This window comes from Trematomus bernacchii, unplaced genomic scaffold (genome assembly GCF_902827165.1).
Source record: "Trematomus bernacchii unplaced genomic scaffold, fTreBer1.1, whole genome shotgun sequence".
NCBI lineage: Eukaryota > Metazoa > Chordata > Actinopteri > Perciformes > Nototheniidae > Trematomus > Trematomus bernacchii.
Window position 1 is genome coordinate 4,629,409 of NW_022988050.1, and position 18,381 is coordinate 4,647,789.

The 18,381-nt window shown below is 38.9% G+C and overlaps 3 protein-coding genes across 8 annotated transcripts in view; 1 reads left to right on the forward strand and 2 right to left on the reverse strand.

The window, feature by feature from the left end:
* The window catches only part of ptprh (protein tyrosine phosphatase receptor type H), a 57,974-nt gene that overhangs the window by 22,038 nt on the left and 17,555 nt on the right, over positions 1 to 18,381 (reverse strand). The gene's annotated exons all lie outside the window — the stretch shown is intronic.
* LOC117473963 (dynein assembly factor 3, axonemal-like) lies at positions 419 to 5,411 on the forward strand. Its single transcript, XM_034119940.1, has 12 exons — positions 419 to 494; positions 817 to 899; positions 1,471 to 1,577; positions 1,676 to 1,769; positions 1,857 to 2,011; positions 2,094 to 2,294; positions 2,399 to 2,521; positions 2,610 to 2,732; positions 2,847 to 2,988; positions 4,499 to 4,613; positions 4,763 to 4,837; positions 5,017 to 5,411. Exons 2-12 carry the CDS (start codon positions 818 to 820, stop codon positions 5,156 to 5,158), a joined length of 1,359 nt encoding a protein of 452 aa, XP_033975831.1. The 5' UTR covers positions 419 to 494; position 817; the 3' UTR covers positions 5,159 to 5,411.
* Positions 5,460 to 7,066, reverse strand: LOC117473967 (troponin T, slow skeletal muscle-like). Its single transcript, XM_034119945.1, has 7 exons — positions 6,953 to 7,066; positions 6,736 to 6,813; positions 6,488 to 6,601; positions 6,293 to 6,402; positions 5,917 to 6,007; positions 5,796 to 5,836; positions 5,460 to 5,516 (listed from the first exon to the last, which is right to left on the reverse strand). Exons 1-7 carry the CDS (start codon positions 7,049 to 7,051, stop codon positions 5,471 to 5,473), a joined length of 579 nt encoding a protein of 192 aa, XP_033975836.1. The 5' UTR covers positions 7,052 to 7,066; the 3' UTR covers positions 5,460 to 5,470.

Genomic DNA, 18,381 nt, shown 5'->3' on the forward strand with positions numbered 1-18,381 from the left:
GTGCAGTTTCTTCGTGCATAATGTAGCCTTAGTTATCACAACGACAACGTACAATACGTTTATACTTCAAGTTTAGATATCACAATTGATAAATTGTTTGTTTGGAGTTGGTTTGAAGCTCTTGAAAAGCTGATAAGGAAACGTTGAGTTGAGTTTTGGCAAATGTATAAGGTCGCAGTTCCTGCAGCGTTTTTCATTTGTTTTTGTTATCTCCTTACACTGATAGACACATAGGGAAGTATTTTGGACATAAAACTCTTTCTACACATTGATTTTACTTGCTAAATATTCTAAATGACCCAGCCAACAATTCAATATCCTAGAGTATCCTGAGTAAGATAATAGAGGATTATTGATAACATAACTAGCCAATAATATTTCCACCGGTAGATGGCGCCTGTTCTACCCATCTAGAAACAGTTGCCCAGCAACAGAACCCAAACTTTCTGCTGAGACGGTTAGCTAAAAACTTTACTCTTTTGTCAGACTGAGAGGTAAGTTTTATCTTTACTTTTCTTCACTTGACATTATTTGGGTAGAAGTGCAACACCATTTATGACAGTATTGACCTAAGAGACGGGGTTGTGCCCCTTGAACAGCTTCACTGATAAGCTAACAGTGTATGTTCTGTTTGACCAAGTAGGCTATGCTAATGTTAGCTTGGGTTAAAGTTCGTGCTAAACCAAGCTAAACTAAGCTACCTCAATGGAAAGTTTCTACATTATCATAAACATTACCTTACAGCTTGAGCCTTGAACAGTTTACAGTCTGGTGTCCGGGCTTGTTGTGTGTCTTATTTTTTCGGTCACATTACAGGATGAGTGCTGGACGTGCTTCAGAAGGAGCGGGCTGCATCGCCTGGTGGGGCTTCAGTCCTGCGCGAGACCTGCTGAAAACAGGTGAGTGCCTCGAGCCCGCGGGGTCCTCTACACAGGTGCATCAGATCAACAGTAATTAGGTCCACATACTTTATTGAAGTTACCTGTTATAACATTGATATCACAATCTAAAAATATATTTTATTTCATTTTTTTTTATGACTTTTTTTCAATGCCTTACTATAAAACCATAAGTCCTTTAAAACATGATACAATAAAAAGCATTTTATACTTTTTTTAAAAAGGTCAAATGTTGTTGATAAACAATTAATCATTAATAAACCAAACCAGAATGTGTACTGCCTAAATGATACAGTCTAACATTTACAAATGTATGATTTTTTTTGTAATTCATGATCTGTATAAAAAATTATTTAACAAGGCTAGATGCCAACTTTTAATACTCAGTGCTACAGACACAGTTAGCTCAGGTCAGAATAATTTCATTGCCATTTACACTGTAGCTTATGTGCATGTGACAATAAAACCTTTGAATCTTGAATATGTATTAATTAAGCATTGAGGTTAGTACCCGGTCCTAGAAGTGTGCTGTATTTTAACTACTGTAATAAACGTTGTCCTTCTGTGCCAGGCCCTGTGAAATGCGGTGGGGATGTAAATGTTTTACTGGTCGGCAGTGGAGATCCACGACATATTTTGAAGACCATTTCTGGTTTGCAAGAGGAAGAGAGACTTCATGTGAGACTCTCAGTCACTTACACTGTCTTTGAATCCCTGAGAACAAAGATATATACTCAACTGTGAGCTGCAAACTTACTTTCTCATCTTTACTGCAGGTGTGGGTAATAGAGAGCAGCATGGAGGTGGTGGCTAGACAGCTGCTGCTCCTCTACCTGGCACTGATGCCAAAGGAAAGCATGGGAAATAATGGTTTGTGGGATTTTGTAAAGTAAAAACGTTATAAGTAAGTACAAATAAAAAAAACACATTTGAATGATATTGACATTTTTGTTTTAGAAAAGACAGAGGTTTTCCTGGAGGTATTTGGGAACGGTGAGATCCGCAGTCAGACAGAAGAGACGCTGAGACATGCAGCATCGCAGCTCTCTCTGTCTGTTACTGAAACACTGGAAACAGCCGCACACCCCTGTCTAAACACAACGCTTCTCAAGGTGCAATCCTCTTTGTTTCTTCATCAGACATTGATGCCTGCTCAGAGACTAGACTTTCATATACTGTTTGATATTTCCACAGTTCAAGGAGCGAGATGAGCTGGCCAGGATATTTAAGTTGTGGATCCAACCTAAGTCTTCATCATCTTCATCTCAGAGTGCTGCCCCTATCCTAATGTCCAAAGCCTGGGATTATCGGGTCAGGCAGCACCTTGGAACCCGCTACGACTCTAAGAAAGGCTGCTTCGACTGGGACCTGAAAATGAAACTGCACGAGAGAGGGGTATTTGAGTTGTTTGTGTACTTTTCATTTGTTTGTCGAGTTATTTCAGGCAACATTTAGAAGATAGAATCGATTAACGATGGACAATCTTTCTGTATCTGCAGTGCGGTGTCATCAACAAACAACAATATGCCCGATGGAGGGAGCGAGGTTTGGCGTTTGAAATGAGGGAAGGTGTCTACCAAATAACCAATCCAAGTTTGCTCTCTTCCAGAGTGTTCAGTCAGGTAACTGTCGGTTTTTCTGTGCAATATTGTCTACACAACACAGCAATACGATGACATGAAGGAACTTTGTGTGTGTGTGTGTGGACAGAAAGGAAACAAAGTGGCTGTCAGGGGCTACTGGGGAGACATTGTTTCAAGTCCTTACCTCTCCTTTGGCATTGAGACTGATGACAAGAGCATGCTGAAAACACAGAATGGGCAACACATCAAGGTAAAATATATTATAGCTATTGTCTCTGCTTCCTCGTATCATACAGTTGCATTACGTTGTGCATCTACCGACGACCATATGAATGTCTGTCCCTTCCCTTCCCCACATCCACAGACAGCCCAGGATATCTCCTTTGCAAATGTGCAGGACTTGTTCCACTCCCTGTCCAGCAGACGGGGCTGCCCCCCCACTTCTTCTCAGTCTGACGCAGATCAGCCGCCACCAGAGTCTGAGCGAAAATCTGTCACCATCAACGGTAAATGGCTGTTAGCTCTAGCAGCCCTGTGGCTTTAGAAGGGTGTTAGTGAACGCAATGACAAACCTGTTTAACTCACAATTAAATAGCTTAGACCAGGGGTTTTCAAAGTGTGGGAAGGTGAGCCTCCCCTCAGAGAACATATGAACAGCCGCGCCCCCCCTCCCAATTATTATTGCTATTATTATTATTATTATTATTATTGTTGTTATTACATTGCATTTCAAAGAGGTCCAGTAAGAGAACATGTCATTAAATGCTCTGTTTTCGCTGTCTACCTTCCGCCATTTGAAATTATTCCGACTGTTTCTCTCCTCTTGTCTCGTCTCTGTGAGTGTTTGAATCTATTGTGCTGACTCACTGACTGCACCGATTTGATTGGCTGAGTAGCGTCACCTCCTTAAAACATTAAACAATCACTTTTTAAAACCTTTTTATCTTTATGTTTTAAACATATTGTATAAAACTCCTCCACTACTTGGACTATTCCTTGCACCCCTCTAGAATAAGCCCGAATGGTCTCAACCATATTGCATCAGTAATAACGTGCACTTGTTGACTTGTTATAACAAGATCGCAAGGACACTGGTAGCGATCGTACAATTGAGTGTTGTTCAGTTTGTGTGTTGTGGAACATGCGTGTCCGTGCATGAAAATATACCACACACCCAATTACAATAGCATGTTCAATTCACTACCCTGGAAGTTAATAAAGTTGTTAAAGTTGGAACAGCCTGTGGACAGCCGTTCTTCCTTGCATGTCAGTCGCCGACACCTTCTTACAGAGGACAGGCACATCTAGCTGCAGCACGACCCGTATATTTTCGCACGCCGTGTTCTCAACACATATCTTTTAAACATTTTTAACATTTTCAACATCGTGGATACATCCTTATATGCTCCCGGCAACACACTGAACGTCAACTTTATCTCCTTATTACACTCACCCCTACTTTAGTGGGAACAATGAGTCTGCGTCTTTGATGCACACAGGAATAAACGCAGATCATCCTCTGGCTGCAGCCTTGACCGGCACTTCCTTTGATCAGAGTCAATGCGGAAAACCCGCACTCACACAGGTAGGTGGAGGTGAAGGGAGTGAGCACTTTAACAGCCTTTTTGGCGAGGTGGGGGAACTCGGTCTCCACAGACAGGCAAAAGTGTGCAAATGTCACTTTACTCGTCTTTTTCTCGTTATTATTTTTTCTCACGCTGCGCCTCCCCTGAAGCTCTCTGGCGCCCCCCAGGGGAGACGCGCCTCACACTTTGAAAACCGCTGGCTTAGACTGATGCAAACAATGTAGTATGACTATGTTGCAGCATTTTTGGTTCAGGGTGCACATGTTATATATTTAAGAAATGTAAATCGATCTACTGAGTCTAAGGTTTCCAGTCAATTGTAGATCACTTCCCAGCCTTCTGAAGCCTGTTTAGATATTTAAATCATCATTAGTACCCAGATAAACAGTTACTTTGAAATAAACATTTAGCTTTTCTCAATCCTCTCCAGATTTGATGCCTCTGAGTGGGATCTCTGTGACCTTCCTGCCTTTGGACTCACTTGACAAACTTCCAGAAAAACAGAAATTCTCTCACTTCTTTGACTCCATCTACTTCTCTGTCAGGTGAGACCTTTTTCTCTCTCATTTCTACACATATAAATACACTTAGTAAACAGTTTAATACAAATGTAGTAATTTAATCTACAATACGATCTGCTGACCATGTTTTTAATTTCTGTGTTTTTGTTTCCCCCACTGTCAATGCTGTAAAGCTGCGTGCACAAGTTGGGCCCGACGGTGAGACAGATTGCAGCACCAGACGCTGTGCTCGTCGTGGAGTTGGCCAAGTGAGGGTTTTTATAGTAACAGGGCTTGTAACCATGGTGACACTTCAGTCACCAAGAGCACAGCCATGTTAATCAAAAGTGCATTTTCTTGTTTGCATGTGTCTTATTTGCTACAGCTGCATCTACAAGTTGACTGATACAAAGTTGTTATGACACTGTTGCATTTGTGTGTATTGCAGGTATATTTTGGATGTAAACAAAGAGCAAGAAGCGGGCTTTGCAGAGAAAGTGGTTAGCATGGCTCTGGATGCTGAATTTGAGCTGTGGCGTGACGGGAAGAGTGATGACGTCCATGCTGTTTTCATACCAAAGAGGAATTAAATGTGTTTTGTTTATTTGCTCCCATTTTTAGCAGCTTTATCACAATATGCAATAGCAAAGGTTATATTGCTTCACATCATCACAGTCACTTTACAAGATCACATACAGAACTGATTTATGTGTACAGCTAAAAAGAAGCAACTGTGAGTGTTTAATTTTAGATTTCAATGACACTGCTAGAAAATGTCCATTTTACTGTATGTATTTTACAGATACAAAATGTGTTGCAAATGTGAGTGGATATATATTTCAATAAATCCCACACTGGAAATCTTGTCCTTTAACTAGTCTTCTTTTTGCCTCTGTGTGTGTTCACTTCCAGCGTCCTCCGACCTTCCCCTTACCGTGCACCTTTTTGCTGCGTGAAGACAAGAACAAAGTGTGTTAAAAACAGTCGTAGTCCTCAAAGCAATTACAAGCCACTGTGACTGATAGAGAATACATGTATGTTAATATCTAAGATGTGTGAATTCTGTGCATAAAGTGGCGCATGTTTAAGAGCTGTTAGTTTAGTGTTGCCTGTGTTTATTCAACTGCTGCCATCCATCTGTGGTATGTTTGCATAGTTGATGCAAAGTAGTTCTTCAGAATGCTTTTACTTTCAGGGAAATTAATGTTGTGTCAAGTAAGGACTCACAATTTCTGAGCCTGCTGGATTCTGTTCAGGAGGACTTTGACCTAAAAGAAAAAAGAACACGGATCACAAATGAGCCATTTTTAAAATACCAGTTTTGTATATTCTCAACTCAAGGGCTCACCTCATACTTCTGCCTCTTCGTCTTCTCTGTCAGGTCAAACTTCTCTGACTCCAGCTGGTAGATACATTCCCACATCTCCCTGGCTCTCTCTCTTAAACACAGCACATGAGAAACATGAGAATACTGAAATACCTTCTTATGTCTTAATAGAAGCTCACTTTTTCCTTTTTCAACAGCTTTAAATATTATGTGCCAGACTTAGTAAACTGGCCTTCTTGAGTTAAATTGAGCTGGATTCAAATGTAATCAGAATCAGAATAAGAATCAGGTTTATTACCAGGTAGGTTTACACGTACGAGGAATTTGACTTGGTGTCGTGGTGCATACATAAAAGTAAAAAATGATTGGAATGGACCATAATGGACCTTAAACTGACCTCAGGCCGTCCTCTCGCATGGACTCAATAGCCAGGGGCTTGCGTCTCTCTGCCAGAGTCTTCCTCTTGATTTCCCTCGCAGTTTGCATTTTTCCACGCCTCTGCTCTACCTGCAGGAAGTAAAAACAACTCACTTTCTTGTAGGATTAGAGAGTTTACAGTAGCACATCTGCCTAAGACATTTATTATTCTTACCTTGGCCAGGAACCCTCCAAAGTGAGCCCCCATGTTGGAGAGCACTTTCTTCTTCTTGGCCTCATCCTCTGCCCTCTTCCTCGCCTCTTCGTCTTCTTTCCTCTGTCTCTCCACCTGAAAAGATTAATCTTCAGCTTATTATGGCTGTTTCAATTGCTATTTCATAATGTATTAGGTCAAAATATGGCGATCGAAGCGGATAATTGTCATGAAGGGATTAGACAACATATGTAAAAGGCATTAATTACTGCAATCCGCGTCTGTCTGTCCCGCTCTTTTTCAGCCCTCACACGTTGCTGCTCAGCCCTTTCTGCACGACGTCTTTCCTACAACAGCAAAAAACAGCTTTTACACATGGCTCTTAAATCACTGTTATTCTGAATAATCAGCGTAACTATCTGTCAGACAAATACATATGAAACTAATGGACAAACAGTTGTGAAAACAGTATAGGAAAAGCATTACAATCCTCTCTTTGAGTCCAATCAGCTCCTGCTCCTCTTTCTTCCTCTGCTCAAAGTGCACATCAATCAGAGTCTGCAGCTCCAGGAGATCTTTCTCCATCCTTTTCCGATGGATATCCTAAAAAGGACGAGCAGAAACGTCATACATCAAGATTTTATTTAACAGCTGGTATTTGATGCCTTAATCGTGTTGTTCCATTAGCAACAACCTTGAAGGAACAGACATCAAAGTCAACCCTCTCCCCCTCAGGGATTTTAGGGGCAGCGAGCTGTGTGACCGGCCTGTAAATAACACGAAGGCATAACATCATGTACCATCAGATTATTTTCACTTCTCTGCTATGCATTTACTTTTTTTTAAGTATTCCATCTTACTTGTATTTTGGCCGTTCTTCAAGATGGCAGCCAGAAAGGCAACAAAAAGAGAATAATTGAATGTTTTTATTAATAAAAAGCAGTTATATGTCAAAATACAAGAGAGGAATTGAATCCAACTTTAACTCAAAGGCAAAGTGGAATAAAGCAGATTGGAATTAAGTTGTATTACTTATTACTTATACAGGGTTTATGACTTGTGTGCTGCCAAAAAGATACACAAAGGATTACCTGTTCAATTTGAATATAAATTCAAAGTGCATGGACAGTATGTAAACCCAGCATGGCGGGATACAATATGTAAATCTATATTTACATTTAGAAAGTTCTCCTGTTTTTTCACAGACAGGTTGCCTTTATGTGAATAAGTTATGTTTGAGTGGAATTCAGACATTAAGTCAACACAGTCCAATATCACAGTCTCACCTCCTTCTCCTTCTCCCTGCTCCTCATCTTCTTCCGAATTAAGGAAGAGTGACACAGCGTTTGAGTCGAGAGACACAATGAAACTGCTTTCCAATAAATGAATTTGTGAGTTTTCTTACCTTCCGCCGGGCCTCTAAATAAACAATAATTGAAAGAACACATGTACACATGTAAAACAGATGCCAACATATAATGATTGGGAACAAGTTGGAAAAAATTGCAAATAACAAGTGGATTTACTCACCCATGATATTCAAAGTCCGACATGGTGGCACTGGAGAACAAATAATAAAAGTAATAACTGTTTACGCATTAGCCCAATATATGAAACATGTCATATTTTATTTATTTTTTCAGGATTTTTCAAGGTCTAGTTCTGCTTAAAGGTAAAAGTTGCACACATGTTGTAGAATATGTATCAAATGGTCATTAACTTGGCTCCTCATTCACCAGCAATGGCTCTGTCCCATAGTCAATGTAGCTGCTAACACACACACATTAGCTAAAGTTGCAATGTGTTGACTGGAGTTAGGGAACTTTTAACAAACTTTAGAGCTGGACTGTGATGTTTTAAAGTAAAACACAATCCTTTACTTAAAAATGGTAAGCTTAATTCATAAACTACAAAAGTGTTTTGCTGCTAAAGCTTTATTTGTTCTGTTGTGACAAGTAGCTTATCGTGGCTAACGTTAGCTAGCTTTAGATACTGTAGATATTGCTGTGTAACTGTGATTTTCTGGATCTGTTTGCTGAACTAAATGTCTCTTTTGTTTTTGTGCTACTGTTTCTCAACATTAATTGTGCTATTATTTAGTAACTTGTGGCCACTCTCTGTGGCAAAAGTTACACTCTAAATGTGGTATTCAAATTGAACCTTTGACTAAGCACACATAAAAAAGATATATAAAAAGCAGATAATCTATACGTTTGCTTGCCACTTGTGATGGCTGTGCTTATCAAAGCTCATGTGTCCTGTAGGCCAGTGTAGATGCATTACACTTTCAACACAGGTTGGTGCTTTTGTTCTAGGCATAAGATAAAGGGGACGGCCATTTGTAGCTAATGGTCTAGGAATAGAAGAGGTCAGAGTGACTGTAGTCCGGAGCAGTGTCCTGTTACCCAGGATAAGAGTTTGGTATCAGCTGGCCAATCCTTTTTGTTTAATTTGATTTACAAGATAGAATGTGGGATGGAGAGATTAAGCTGGTCGGCTGGCTGCTATTAACACCAGCCAATCCTCTATTATCATTGGAACTAGTCGCAGTCTGACTGAATTGATGGGATATTTAGGTGTGTTTAGCCCCATGAGTATTTTAATATTCCTAGCCATTATTTTAGCAGCCTATCCGTGTATTTCAGTCGGATGAGTCAAACCAAAACAGAAAAATGGGTGTCTAGGTAAACAAACCAGCAATAGCACAATATTCATAACACACCAGACTCGCTGTCAGTCTTTGAGTGAATTAACATGGTAGATCAAGTTTTAAGGCCGCCCAAGTCTCACAGATCCCTTCATGGTTAGTTTTTTTAGCCAAGATCTCAGAGCATGAGCATGTAAATCTGAATAAACACGGGCACATGGACAAAGGCAGATGAGGGATTGGGAGAGGAATTCCTCACATCGCTTGACTGTTGGATGTTTCTGTCCAAACTGACCAACCGGACGGATAGAGAGGCCAAGGGCACCAAGGATTATATAAGGGATCATTCCTAATTGTAGAGATATCATACAGCTTAATCAACATCCTGGATTTTATTTGTATTCATTGGAAATCCATACAATGTGACAATGTACGATAAAACAAATCTGAGAAGGACAGTGTTTATACTAAGTCATCAGCCATTATCAATCGGCTTGAAACATTTTAAAGCATTTTGATTCAATCAATTATTTATTTGCTATGGATTAAATGTAAGAAGTGCAATTTCAGGGTTTTTTTACACGGCAGGAAAGAGCTGTAACTACTTAAACAGTACATTTTAAGTTATAATTGAAAACTAAAGCAAAGAGCTGCCATTTACATAAAACTCAACCACGCAAAATAACACTCATTTGAATTAGCTTTTTCTGGGCACTTGGCGTATGTTAATCCAATATTCATTCTTCCTTTTGCCCTGATGTTGGCCTCTACTTGTGGAGAATATCTGGCTTTTAAGCTGCTTATTGCACCACTTTGTTCAGCAGCTAAAAACTGTTGCCAACTTCGTCTGTCTCTCCATTAGCCGGGCAGGTTTTTTATATATTTTAGCAAACCAAAAAAATCAAAACAAAGAGCTGAAAGAAGAAGAATAGCACTGTAGTGTTAAGAGGAACTGTATCTTAAGTTAAATGTTATCAAGGGTTTATCATATGCGCAACACTCCTAGCATTACAGAGTCGATTGATACGTTTCTATTATAAAATATATTTATAATATCTTTAAAGAAACATATTCTACCAATTCATTTCACATCGTTGAAATTCATCTAACAACAATTTACATTTCAAACGTAAAACGAAAATCGCTGTTCTTAAGCAATATAATATTATGAAATCCAATGGTGTGCACGTTTACAGGAAATTGTACAACAACATAGTACATTTGTACTAATTCAAGATTTTGCCAAATTATTATTATTTTAAATATTGAAGACTTTTTCTAACACTTTTTGACTGACTGAAAAATATCCCCTGCTTCTAGTCTAGATGGTGACATATTTTTCAAATATCAAAGAAGAAGAAACTCAACGCACATACCTGAACAGCAAAATAGAGGGATGTTTCCCGGATGACAAAAATACAGGCAGTAAAACTAGAGGGGAGACACAGCCTTATATAAGGGGCTCTCTGGGGTGATGGAGAGGTGACTTGGCATAAAACGTGTCTGTGTGTGAGGCAAGACTTAAAAAAGAAGGCCAGGGGACTGTGTGCGGATTATTGGCAGCTTTTGGGAGCATAAGATAAAGTCAGTGACCGGATAATGAGCGAGGGGTTTGTTGCTGACCTCACAGCTGAAACAAGCCACAGAGACAGGTGGCAGGACATAAAAAGAGACAGAACATTACATTGTGGAAAACATAATTACATAATACAACAATGTAATATACATGATATTCTTAAAGGTGGGGTAAGTTTGAGAAACCGGCTCGAGATACACTTTTTGTTATATTCCATGGAATGCTCTTAACATCCCGATAGCAATGAATATCTTAAGTGCTTTGACAAAAGATCCAAAAAAGATTTCAAAAATTTGAAAAAAAATGTCATCTGTGGAAGCCGTAGTACTGTAAAAAGTACGACCAGTCATTTTAGCCGGCCCGACTTACCTACCCCACCTTTAAATGGGCCATACTGCATAATGAGTATTTGTTACTCAAGTGTTGTATGTTTACTTGACTGCGTTCTTGAATGCAATATTTGTACTCTTTAGTATTGCTACTTTTTTTTAAAGGGGCCATATTATGCTCACCTTAAGGTTCATATTAATATGTTGTGCCTCTACTGTGAGATGTCTCCATGCTTTAATGTTCAATTTTCTCCTACTGCCTGCGCCGGCCAATAGAAGCCCAAGTGTTACATAGTAATGACAGAAGTATGTTACAGAAGTAAACAAAGGACTACAATGGAGGCGTTTCAGGCAGGGGGGGGGGGGAGAGAAACTTTGAGATTTTAGCATTTGCAGACCATTTACATGCGAAACCTATATAACACACTACAGGAAAGGGAAAACTCAAATAGCATAATAGGGCCTCTTTAAAGTAAACCTCTGCTGTAGTATTTAACATGAAACTTCACAGTCTCGCCTGGTAATAAACTACTAGGTTTAAAAATAAAAACTATAGACGGAGAAAGTAAAACACATAAGCTGTTTACTACACTTACTTCTTGCAGGTATGTTTGTGAAATACAAATAAATCCATGCAGTGGTGAAACTCAAACAGCATTTCCATAAAGACAAATATAAAGGAAATGGGACGGCTAAAACAAATTCATGGAGAGCGAGAGGGAGTTTGAGTGACAACCTGCAGGAGTGCCTTTATCTCTCACACAAAGATCTGTGCATCAGGTGAGAAGATTTATTCTGATATTAGGAAACATTCATGTAATCTGATATAATTTTGGACTAAATATCTTCAAATGTGATTGTTTTGTGGCAACTAAAAAGAGTTGATGATGTAAATATTTTTAAAACTGAGTTGCAGATTTTCAAAGCCTTTCAATAGTCAGTTCCTTTTTCCTACTTCTATGGATGGCATGGATTTCAATATCTATATTATTGTTTTGTACTGCTAAGTATTTATTTAACTCAATGAACATGGTTCTCTAAAAAAGCTTGGTCTGAGCTGAGTATTTACACACTGTTTTCAAATGAAATGTAGGGACAAGATCTCAAAAATATTCTTCAACAAGCATTGGAGATATGAATTTTCTTTGCCTTTTTATTCTTTTGTATCCTAGGGAGAAAAAAAATGCTTCAATTGGTGATTTTGCTCCTTGCTTCAAGTAAGTGTCTTTGTGTTAATGCTGAGATTAAAAACACAGTGCTGTAATAATGACGATGGCTTTATTTCTTGTGTTGTTTGGTGTCCTTTTGCAGGTTCATTCACTTTGTGTTCAGAAGTTGTACGACAGTATCACTTGATGAAAGATCTAAAGGGATGGGAGGATGCCCAGACGTACTGCAGAGAGTACTTCACTGACCTTGTTACCATTCGCAGTCATGAGGACATGGAGACATTGATCAAACTAACAAACGGCATCAATGTGCCATCACAAATCTGGATTGGTCTGAAAAAGACCGGGATGGGGACGTGGTCGTGGTCAGTTGGAGAAAAAACCAGATCAGCCGGATACAGTAACTGGGCCGCTTCACCTGCTTCCTCTCACCACTGCGGAGGCATGGGGGGTGATGGGAAATGGTTCGGTAGACTCTGTAATACCACTCTTCCCTTTGTGTGTCATGGAGGTAGGTAACAGGGATTTTTTTTCTTGATGAGAATTTGGTAATTTGCTTAGTATTAAGACTGGAAACATGGATTTATTTAGCCTTGCTCTGTCCAAAGGTTGTTTGGATGAAAAATACAGTTTTGAGAAAACATAAATCTCACTTTTGTGTCGCTTGTAGAAGTTTTTTTAATCTGTAACAGGATCATTGTTGTCCCTGGAGGCGATTGTTTGAAAGTACAGTTGGTCACATTACTGTATTTTTCTGTTTTACGAGATAAAGGATCCATAGTAAGCCCACGTTAGGAAATGCTGCATATTTTGATTGAGACTTATCAAAAACGTAAGCCTCAGCTGCTTTTATCTAGATAATTGGACACTGTGTCTTTATGAAAGGGCAAGACTAATGACTCGAGTATGTGTTTACATGCAAAAACCTGAAAAACCAAGCATGTGTGTTTTTCCTATTCTCTTGGAACCTTTTGATCTTACATTGCATTTTTGCAATATTCACAGGGGAGACGTCAGGTAGGATGCATGTCGTTCTTGAAGAGAAGAATTGGAGGGACGCCCAAACATACTGTCGACAGAATTATTTTGACTTGGCCAGTGCAAGGAGCGAGACTGAAAACGATGAATTACAGCAAATAATGAGTAGCTCATCACTGTCCTCGGTGTGGTTCGGTCTGTTCAGAGATGAGTGGCAATGGTCGGATCAGAGTAACAGTTTCTTCAGACAATGGGCTCGAGGTCAGCCAAATATTGATGGAAACTGTACATTGTTAAGGATCTCTTCCAAGAACTGGTGGGACAGAAGCTGTATTGGCAAATATCCCTTCTACTGCTATGAGGGTGAGCATTACTTATATTCTATCAAGTACATTGCCTATATCTAAATGCCAAAGTGATTGAAGGCAAACTTAAAGTCAGTGGTGGAATGTGGTGAAGTACATTTACCGATGTATTTTTTCTGTTTGTTTAGACGTAAAAATAAAACATGTGAAGATTGTGAGGGTGGAAATGAAGTCAGATCCGTCCTTAAACCTCAATGACGAAGCTGTGTCCAATGCCATTTTGCAGGAAGTACGTTTTTATCCTTACAATGTCATAACAACATCATGACAAGCTTATTTTTTTATAAAGGAGTGTATTTATCTTCTCTTGCTTAAATAGCTCAAACAGAAGTTCCAGGGGCTCGACCTTCAGTGGAGAGTCCAAGATGGGAAGATTTTCCAGGAAAAAGAGAAGAAGAAAACTAATGAAGAAGAGGTTATTGTGAAATGATCTGCAGTTCCAAACAAGATTTTATTTTGTTGATAAGGGTCCCCCCTTATATAAAATGTAACTTTTTTGATACAACTTCACATCATATCTTTTTCATAACTATTTTAGTTTGGTGTGTAAAGGAAATACAATCTTGACTGAATCTTTTTGAAATGCCTGTGGAGTTAGGGTTTAGCCAATAAAGGAATATTTACGCATACAGTATGTCATATTTCAGTTGATTCTAAGGGCTTGTGGCTTTTCCATTAGATGTTATTTATAGGGAAGCCTTAATTATCCTGCTGTGTTGCCCAATAATAATTTATTTACTCTGCTAAAATAATTAGGGTCCCCCCTTATATAAAAAATGATAATAAGGGGGGACCCTTATCAAAAAAGTTAGTTCTGAACTTACAGCTCACACAACAATTTGATGCGTTTCCCGCTCTATGTGCCCATCCCCCCACGTGAACCACACCTGGCAGACAATGGCAATGTATCATATATCATTTTATTGTTGCCTTGTCCTCATTTTACTCCCGAAATAGAGTTAGATGTCTCAGAAATGGAAAACAATATCGATCTTGATTTTGATCCAGACCCTTTTGAGATGGCAAGGAAGAGTCCACTGAGGAAGAGGCAACTGAGGAAGAGGCAACTGGATAACACCCTTCCTCCTATGTGAACCACACCTGGCTGCCAGACACACACACGACTATTCTTGTTGATGTTCTGATGGTGTTTGAATTTTGTCTCGGTTTTGAATACTTTTTTCTTTTACAATAAATGTTAAAAATACAAAGAAATACATGTGTGTATTCAGTGTGTATTCTTTGTATATTTACTGCAGTTGTTCATGTTTAGCAGTAGTCTGATACATTGTTTACAGTTTGAAAGGGTGTTAAATAAAATTTGATTCATGTTTTTTTTATTTGAATGTAAGAGCATTTAAAACAGGACCGGGAACACCAAAGTAAGGGGTGGGACGTGGGACGAACACAACAGGAGGGTTAAGGCAACAAAAACAAACAGTTCAAACTGTTTTTCTTTATGAATAACTTTATGTTCTCCCGTTATATTGCATTAAAAAGGCTGACAATAGTAATACAGCGAGACAAGCTTGAGTGAAAAGGCAATACTCGATGAAAAATGACAGAGGAATCAGATGTAATCCACATCTGACCTGCAGCACTGCTCAAGACTAAATACCTGCATATGATGTACATAAATACAGCTTGTACTGTTATGGTGCTTCCGTAATAATACAGTGGTAAAAACAAAATACAAAACAGATTTAAGGTGGCAGTGAAATATCTGGAGTTTGTTACAGTAGAGTCTTTAACCAACTGAGCGATGAAAGCAAACTGACCTTTATATTTTGTACATTTTGAATGTGTGGAAACATAAAACAAGAGTTATTTCCTGAATATAATACCAGTCAAACAGTAATGCCAACCTGTGGATTTGTTATTTCACCACCTGGCATTCCCAGCACAGCATTACAATCATGTTTTTGTAGAAAAATTATTATTAAATACATTATGTGCATCATGGAGGGCAGACATACAGCAAATAAGAATTAGCATTTCACACAACCTCATCCAATAAGATCCGATTTCAGCTGTATTAATTATATATACAATATTTTAAGGCATATATTATGGGTCTCAGATATGTTTTGCTCAAATGCTTTTTCTCTTGCGGGTTTACCACAAGGTGAGTTCCTTTTTTAATATCCGTCTTTTTTACACATATTCTCTCCAGTACAGGTTAGCTCTGAGTGTTAGCGATGCTTGCTAGTGTAAACAAAGACCATATTACGTCCAAAACACGTCGGGCATTGTTTCTGATAGCAACGTTTCTGATAGGGCCGTGGGTCCACCTTTCCGATATTATGTCATATCGGACGCAAATCTGGATCAGCTCCGTTGTACCCCCGTTTTTAGAGTTTTGGGTACGGAGTAAAAGAGAGAGGGTTTTGTTTTCTGACACTTTGTGAGTTCCCTGACACACCGGGGACACATATTTATGTATAAAAGACATCAAAAAGTGCATTTTGCATGAAAGGTCCCCACCTGTTAAGCCCGAGAGACCCCGGTACTGGGGTACTGCCGCAACATCTTGCAGGAAACAGTGTCTGAGGGCATGTTCATTTAATAAAACTATGAATGTTTTATATCCATGTAACGGGAAGAAACTCATCTAACTGATTTTCTTTTTTTTTTTTTTAAAGAAAACCCACAATGCTAATACTGAGCCTCTGAATTAGCAACGAGCGAAAAATGCTAACACCTTACTGCACCGAAAATCACTCACAAAACCTTATTATTTATCTTTTCACCTCATCCAACACATCGATTCACATCGTGAGGTGACACAGAATCGATTGACACCGACATTACCACTGAATTATACGTATTTGCGACATCATAAGCAAAAACGGACATCAAAACAGGTGACGCTAGGTAGCTAAAAATGCTAACATTTTTACCTTGGCTCTGTAGTCTCTCCAAAGTGGTCTTCAATGGCATTAAATCGATAAAAACGCTGCTGAAGTTAATCCATAGGTTAATCTAATGTGTCTGTGTCCCTTTGAAATGATTTCTGATAATCCATAAGCATTAAAACTGCTTTTCCGTTTCCAGATGTCAAAGCTAGAGATAGGTTCACTCTGATTGAAAATTACATGCGCGAAGCCCCCACCTTTTCTCTTCACAACGTGTGTGTGGGGGACTCCCCCTTCGATTCTATTGGCTCTAACGGTCAGAAAGAGGTGTCAACCATCAAAATCGAGCAAGGGGGGCCAGAGATATGGAAAATCCACCCAAATGACCCCAGAAGTGGTTTCTTTTTGCTAAATCTCTCAAAAAAGGTCACATGTCACTTGTTTTGCATCTTGATACAGGGTACTTATTATATATTGTACTTTGGATTCCTAAAGCTTTTAGTCTACCTTACCATCATCCAAGGGTGGTTTTCACTATAAGTAAAAAAGAATATTTGGACGGACACTATAATTTACAGTTTTTTACTCTGTAAAATCTGAATTTTCTTTAAAATAAAAAACATCTATATTGATTCTGACTTTTCTACATCCAACTCACAGGTTTATCATTACTTTGAGAAAAAAGATTATTAATTTAACCCTTTTAGAAGGGAATATATGGTCATTTGTTCTGGGAATGTCATTTTCGAGCCTGAGACCTGAAAAACAGGCTCAGGGCTTAACAGGTTAAATGTAACTTAAATATGTACAGCAGTTTCTGTTTATTGTATTGCATTACTCCTTTTATTGAACTCACAGTTTCTGGACACGAGTGCTTGCACGAGATGTGGAAGTTCAATATGTTATCCCCCATAAAGGAGTAGGACACCCCATAACCGTCATCAGCCACCTGAAAGAGATAAACACTATATGTATACTCGTGGCTGCTTAATGAGTACAAGAACACAGAGCCACTTTCATTCAAAAAAGTAGCTGGATTGTATCTGTTAATATGAGAAAGAAAATAAGTACTAAAAATATTGGCATGTTTTATTTAACAGGTTCAAGACTGAAAAAAAAAAAGAGGAAAAGACTAGTAAATAAAACCAGTAAAATGGCATAGCAATTGTAAGTTTATTTCTAGGGCTGTACCAAGTGTTTTTTAATAAAGCTTATTATGAGCTTTCAATCATCACTGGAATTTTAGTTTTTTGTTATTGTGGTCATACATGGGTCAGTGTAGCAGAAATCAGAAAAAAAAAATACAGTAGCCTACTATTAGTTATTAGAAATCAGCTGTTTATTAGGCATTTATGCAGTTCTAGGGATAATTCTCACCTAAATAGGGAGGACACTCCTCAGATGTCTTAAACACATGGGACATCGTAAAAGAAGCAGACACCGTAAGAGGACAATGAGTTAGTCAGAACAGGACATCGCTCCGGCCTTGAGTTGTGTGTGAGCTTCGCTCCAACGCATGACTGGGATCCGGCATAATGAAGGATTCCCCTATACTGTGTAGAAACTTTAGCATAAACAAATTACGTAGGATAGAGACAGAGTAGGGAGGGACTTCGCTGGCCGGCCGAATGCTGATTGGAGATCGTGTTGCCAAGAGACTTTTGTCTAAGTCTGTGCACTTACCAGAGAGAACCAAAGTCTAAACCACGGTTTCTTTCCATCTAGTGTTAACCAATCATAAATGTATGGGCAAAGCCCTGAATAATAAAATGTATTGACGCACGAGGTTCGGGGCTCTTTCCGGAAATAGTGGTTACAGATTACAGCTTTGCTGCCTTTGATTTCTATGACGTGACGAGTCCTTGGCCAAGTGGATATATATATTTTGCTCTCTTATAATAAATAGTTAAACTTAGAAGTTGTTTGTCTTTCCTGGAATTAAAGAACACAACACTCTCCATATGAGAAGGAGAGGTTCAGGTTTTTCCTGAACATG

Bases quoted from the DNA above. Each gene is read 5' to 3' on its own strand.
- LOC117473963 (XM_034119940.1), top strand. From the start codon at position 818: ATGAGTGCTGGACGTGCTTCAGAAGGAGCGGGCTGCATCGCCTGGTGG. The intron at 1,578-1,675 runs GTGAGACTCTCA...TCTTTACTGCAG, and splicing joins AAGAGGAAGAGAGACTTCAT to GTGTGGGTAATAGAGAGCAG. The intron at 2,522-2,609 runs GTAACTGTCGGT...GTGTGTGGACAG, and splicing joins CTTCCAGAGTGTTCAGTCAG to AAAGGAAACAAAGTGGCTGT.
- LOC117473967 (XM_034119945.1), bottom strand. From the start codon at position 7,051: ATGGAGAAAGATCTCCTGGAGCTGCAGACTCTGATTGATGTGCACTTT. The intron at 6,814-6,952 runs GTAATGCTTTTC...TTGCTGTTGTAG, and splicing joins TTGGACTCAAAGAGAGGATT to GAAAGACGTCGTGCAGAAAG. The intron at 6,602-6,735 runs GTAATTAATGCC...TAATCTTTTCAG, and splicing joins ACAGACAGACGCGGATTGCA to GTGGAGAGACAGAGGAAAGA.